The sequence below is a fragment of the Haliaeetus albicilla genome, chromosome 1 (assembly GCF_947461875.1).
Source record: "Haliaeetus albicilla chromosome 1, bHalAlb1.1, whole genome shotgun sequence".
Classification (NCBI taxonomy): domain Eukaryota; kingdom Metazoa; phylum Chordata; class Aves; order Accipitriformes; family Accipitridae; genus Haliaeetus; species Haliaeetus albicilla.
Window position 1 is genome coordinate 56093691 of NC_091483.1, and position 6305 is coordinate 56099995.

Genomic DNA, 6305 nt, shown 5'->3' on the forward strand with positions numbered 1-6305 from the left:
TTAAAAATATTTGTTCCCAGCAATGCGTGCTGGCAGTACTACTTGCCTTTTTATGCAGAATCAATGGTATCGGTTTGAAACTGTCTTAAGTACTTCTAATAATGTGATTTTGTAATAATATATGACTGACCTCTCTTCAGAGAAAAAAAAAATATACTTTTGCAGCAGTCTCAACATGTACAAAATAGCAGATCAAATATTACTGATTGCTTTCAAAATCTTTATACATTAAAGATGGAGATGCAAGTGAACTGGAACGTACGAGACAGTACATGAATGAAGCTTTTCAGTCAGGGGCTATGACATGTCTGATCTGCATTGCTTCAGTTAAAAGGAACCAAGCTGTGAGTATTTTACAGTAGTCTTTTAGAATAAAGCAAATATAACTGTCTGAGTAACTTTCATTTAATTATATTACTAAGGTAATTCTTGGGATTGATAGTTTTAAAATGAGAGAGTACTTAATGCGACATTCAGCATCTTTGGGTTTTTCAAACACTTGAGGAAATAAGTGCTCATATATATGTAGCTTGTAATCAGAATATGTGTTTTGTGACATATGTTTGTTACTGTAATGTAAATAGTTTGGGTTTTTTTTAATTTTAGAGAGTAGCAGATGAAAAAAAAGGTGCAGGAAGGCCAGTGCTTGCACTGAAATGTTCCATAAGCCTTGGAACTATGTTGTAGCAATCACCAAAGCAAGAAATACTAGGAAGTTAGGAAATATTATTGTTAGATTTATAGCAAGGGAGCTAAGATAAACTTTGCTACTACAAATGCAGATCAGGGGGAAGAGAAGGATGGCATTTCTAAGAAGATTGTCTTATTTCATATAGGTGTATTTTTTGTGGGAGAGATTTCAGGACAAATCTTTTTCACTTTTATGTATATGTATCATGTATGTTATGTATCAGCTTCCCTTTGACATTGACAGGTCCAACCCTGTTTCTGTTAAAATTACTTGAATCAAATACATGTTTGCAACTTCTTATGCTGAATGTACATGGAGTACAAGTATCCCATGAAACTGTAGGCTTTAACATTTTTTTAGAAAGAAATGCAGTATGTTTTGTATGAATTCTTAACATGTTTCATAGATAATTTTTTGAATCTTAACATATGTGTTTAGGTAGATTTTAAAGTTATTTGTCTCTTGATAGAGTTAATTTCATCTCGGCGGAAGTGAGATGGTTTGGCAACTTGGAAGTCATCTTTTATAACTCAGTGGTTTGTTAGTTATCTTGAATCTGTAAAGTTTTGGTCAAGTGTGTGTGTGTTTGCTTAACGTCTCCTGTTTAGCTTTAGTTCTGGGAAGTTAGTTACCATACTTTTAGAAACTTATGTAATTGACTTTGTCCTCTATAAATTAATGGGGAAATTCTCGTTTTCACAGTATAATTTTATAAGAATGTTATAAGTTATTAAAAAAAAAAAGGAAATTAAAACTTAAATTTTCTGCTGCATTTCTCTTGCCAAATTGTTTTAGTCATTCTAAGCCGGCAATTTAAGACATCAATATGTGGAAAGTACCAAAGTCATAAAACTGGATTTCTGTTACTTAAACTGCTTTTCAGCAGCAGGCTGATATTCTAAGCAAATGATTGTGATTTCACTCCAGAACTGACAAAGAGAAGTACACTGTGAACAAGAACATAACGGTTTAGTGATAGAGATAGGATACTGGCAAAATCAATATTTTAAACACATTTCCTTTTAATTCTGTTCCATTTTATATCTGTCTTGCTCTTTGAACAAAAGACACTAGGTTGAAAGCCACACTTCTAATCACATCTTTTTCTTACTAGCACTGTATGTAAATCCTAAAGTTTGAAAGGGGGAAAAAGTCTTTTTAGTACTTCTACTACAAAGATGTCTAGAGACCTGGAGTATGGGACGGAGAGAGGGGTGGAGGGAGAGCTTGTTTAGTCTGGCAGAGAGAAGGCTAAGGGATGATATGATTGCAGCCTCGGTCTGCTTGAAGTTGTGAAGGTGGCTAAAGCCAAAGTCATCTTTGTGGTGACAGGTGGTGGAATAAGGGGCAATGGTACAAGCAGGTGCTTGGGAGGTGCAGTTTGTGTACTAGGAAGGTAGTATGACACTTGGAGTAGGTTCCCCAGGATCGTTGTGGAGTCCCCATCCTTCAGGATTGTTCAACTTTGCTAGGCAAAGCTGTGACTGAACTGAGCTAAGTTGGCAATAGTCCTACTTTGGGCACAAGGTTGTGCTACATGACCTCCAACAACATGTTTAAATCAACTTTTCTGTGATTATATGAGTATTTTGGGCTTCATAAGCCTTGGCAAAAACTTCCCACAGGAGCAGGAAAAAAGATTATAGGTATGAATCTGTAACAGTAAAAATGCCTCTATTAATCTAACAGTAGGTATAATCTATCTTTGGAAACCCATTTTTTAAATGGAAAAATAGCAAGCTTGTATTTCTTTAGATGTTACAGATGTTTGTCGATGGAAACAGAAGCCTAATATAAAGCAATTGGCACTTATATCTGCTCTTTAGGTTTGGAGCTGTTGTGGATGCTTTTGTATTTTTCACCTGGTGTGTATCCAAAAGTGGGCCAAGGACAGCCTTTTCCTTGTGTCTTCTCCTTTGACAGATGATGATTTTGGAAAGAAAGATTATCCCTGGCCATGGTGAGCTCTTCATGGTACATTTACAAAGATACTTTCATTGTGAAAAATATGTGAACTGGAGTTACTTTAGAAAGGAATGGTACTTGTAAATGACATGCACACCAAAAAAAAAGTTTAGAAGGCTGACTTTTCTATTGCTTTTTTGAATTATTTTTAAGTTTTCATTAACATGATTCAGGAATATTTCACAGTGATATTAAAAACCTGCTGCATCAAATTTGTTTGAACTTCTGAGAAGGTAACTTATCCATCATGTGTCTCAGCTTCTAATATTTATTTCTGAATGGCTTTACATATTTGTCACTTTTAAAATTGGCACCATAAAATAAATAAATTAAAACAGTTCTAAAATAGCAAGATTTAGGTGTTGTGTGGGTTTGTTTTTGTTTTTTGTTTTTTGTTTTTTTTTAGTCTCTGTATAACTTGAGCATTAAAGCCAGTCTTACAGTTTTACATGAGACTGTATAAAGAAGAAGGTAATACTGTGGTGGCATGAATAATGAAGCTTGCTTTTTCAGTAGGTTTGTGTCTGAAAGTTCAGTCAAGGTTTCTCTGTGCATGTTTGCTCTATGCTTTATTTGCCCACCTACTTTCATGTGGAAACTTGTAGTAGTATGTTTGATACACAGTCCTCTCTCAAATTTGGTTGAAAGTGCCTGGTGGATTCAAGAGCGCTGTTAATGTGGGATCTCAGAGAGCAGGTTTGCTTAGGAAGTAAGGTATAGAATTGTTGGCTGGCAGTGTCTCAAGTTGATAATGCCTATTCTACTACAAACTAGTTCTGTGTTTAAGCATAATGTTTATAATGAAAAAAATTCAAGGCAAATGGTATTTTATTTGACATTTAAGCACATGATAAAACTGTGCAGTTACTATGGAGAAGTGGTTTATGGCCTGTAATGTATTATATAAGGGTAAATTGACATTTTATTTGATGAAAATGAGTACGTAGGTCTTTATTCTTCTCTGAGGAGGAGCTCCTTGTCTGTTGTCTTTTCTCAGTGTAGCCAGAAATAGGAGCTGCTTTGTTTCTCCTTCCTTGTGTTGCCTCCTTTGTCCATGGCTTGCACCTGAAAGCCTTTAGGGCCTGTGACACTAACAAGTTCCAGACCTTTGGTGCCTATCTTACCTTTAGGAATAATGTATTTTTTAATATCTGGCACCATCAAGGGTAACAAATAAAGGTGTGCATCTTATAATATCTAAGATGCTGAACTGATACAATCTAAAATCTTTTAGATAAAATTTTAATTATTATGCATAGCTTTAATAGCATTGCTAAATCTTGTTTTACATAGCTTATAAATTGCTACTGGTAAAAACCTTTTTTTAAATCTCTTCTTTTGATTGTAGGTTAACTCTTTGTTGCATACATTCCTTTGGTATAACTTGACATAAAAATTATTCTGTATGCTATGCTGAATTTTTTTTAATATATTCTTAGAGAAAAAAGATTGCAGTGATAGGACAATTCCTTAGACATTCTAATGAATTTATTGTAAAATTTGACATATAGCAAGACCTTTATTGTATATTATAAATTTAATTGTGTTGTTATTGGTTACAGTAGTTATAAAAATGTTAATTGGTAGCACGGTAACAATCTTGTGAAACTGAAATAATAAAAATGGCTTTTCTTCTTAAAAAAATTCTTCAAAAAAATTGCTTTTCTTTTCATTCCCTTTTTCCCTTGTTGTAGTCCAAAATGTAGGTTTGAATACAAACGGTCTGAAACTCCCAGTAGGTATTACTGTTACTGTGGAAAAGTGGAGAATCCAACAGTGGACCCATGGCTGGTACCTCACTCCTGTGGTCAGATATGTGAGAGGGAGTTCAAACCTTCTTGTGGTCATAAATGCCTGCTGCTTTGTCATCCAGGTAAATCCATTGTGTCTCTTGGTTGTGTGACCTGTATTTATGTAGCTGTTACACAGTTTTACTTAAAATCTGCTAACTATATTTAAAATTCTCAGAAACCAGATGTAGTCAAGGCTGCATTTGCTGAATGGCCATTAGCGAGGTATTCTTTTTCCTGTACTTAGGACCCTGTCCACCTTGCCCAAAGATGGTCACAACAACCTGTCACTGTAAGAAAGCTAAACCAGTGCCCCGAAGGTGCAGTGCCAAGGAATGGTCATGTCACCTGCCATGTGGACGAATGTTGCTATGTGGACAACACACTTGTGAGAATTCCTGTCATGCAGGTAGACCTGCCTTCTTAAACTTCAGAGGAGTAGTTGTTTAATTGCTAAGATACATCATTCTTTTGCAATTCCTACTCAATGTCACTCACAATTACATACAGGAGATTGTCAGCCTTGTCCACGAGTCAGTAAACAACGGTGCATCTGTGGAAGACAGACAGCAGAAAGACTTTGTGCAAGTCCTCAGTGGCAGTGTGATCAGGTATGTCGAAGCTGTCCTTTTTAGCTTATTTCTCATTTCTACAAAATTAGATTACTCAGTGTATTAAGGATTGGAAAAACTCATTCAGTAAGAAAATAATTTTATTTTTTAGGTTTTGAAAGTGCAATCAAAAATGTAAGCAGCAGTGTTTGAGAATGGATCTACTTGGTGGCCCAGTTCATTTTTTGACAGTAGTTAAAATGTCATTGTTCTGGAAATGTGCTAGGATTAAGCTAGCAGTGAATTTGACCTTGTATGTTCTGTTTTCTTGTACTTGAGGTTGAAATTTCAGCTGCTCTCTTTAAAAATAAGCATGAAACCACACCTTAGTAGATAAGAGTTTCATACTTAATTACTTCTAGTGACTGTAACAGAATGAAAGATTTGTGATTCATTCTTTGAAGTATATTTGCAGCTTGTTCTTAGGACCAAGGCTATGGATTGACAGACTGGAAAAAATAAAAAGAATAAAAAAAACCTCTAAGTGGCAGTGGGAGGTTGCACCAGGAGGTTCTTGGTCATTACAATCCTAGTAAGAAAGGCACTCAGCCTCTGTAAAGTATCAGTTAAAATGTGATTTATTTCAGCTAACGCTATAGAGAAAGGGAGTATAATATAAATAATAGTATGGCCCTTTAGATGTTGGGAACCCCAAGCTGTGCAGCATTGAATGACCCTCTGATCCACAGGCAGTGCAGACCCCATCTGTAGAAAGGGTTACCCCATTTTGGTCACTGAAACTATTGTAGGATTTTTTTACAAGCAAGCAGCTCTGTTAATCATTTCTACTGTCAGACAGAAAGGATGTTCAGATGAGAACTTCTTGCTGCACTTTTAGATAAAGGCAAGGACATGCAGGTGGCATAATCACTGGTACCAAGTGGGAGCTGCCTCCAATCTCCTCTGCTACAATAAGTTTATCCTGTGGCCAAGGGATATGAGCAGCACAACACAGGCCTGAAGGTCGCCAAGCTGTATGTGCAGCACAGCACAGGCCTGGGGCTACTCAGGTTAACTGTTATGTGAACCACTAACTCCTCAGTATGCAGTGGTCTTCCAGTCAGGATCACTGCAGGGGTGATCAGTTTTATTTGGCAAACTCAGCAAATACAATATTTGTTAACAAAATTCAGAAAAAGTTAAATTCCATCCAGATGTCTGTCACCCCTGGTTTGTCCCCTTGGGTGCTTTGTCTTGGTATGTAGTTCCATGACATTGCATTCACTTGGTTTCTCTGACTTTCCCAGG

At 36.2% G+C, this 6305-nt stretch overlaps 1 protein-coding gene across 1 annotated transcript in view; it reads left to right on the forward strand.

Annotated features, from left to right (window-relative positions):
• The window catches only part of NFXL1 (nuclear transcription factor, X-box binding like 1), a 52078-nt gene that overhangs the window by 2009 nt on the left and 43764 nt on the right, over window positions 1–6305 (forward strand). Inside the window, exons 3-8 of the mRNA XM_069790337.1 lie at window positions 235–344; window positions 2518–2651; window positions 4351–4529; window positions 4694–4855; window positions 4957–5070; window positions 5170–5192. Coding sequence (XP_069646438.1) covers window positions 235–344; window positions 2518–2651; window positions 4351–4529; window positions 4694–4855; window positions 4957–5070; window positions 5170–5192 — 722 coding nt within the window. The remainder of the gene's footprint in view (window positions 1–234; window positions 345–2517; window positions 2652–4350; window positions 4530–4693; window positions 4856–4956; window positions 5071–5169; window positions 5193–6305) is intronic.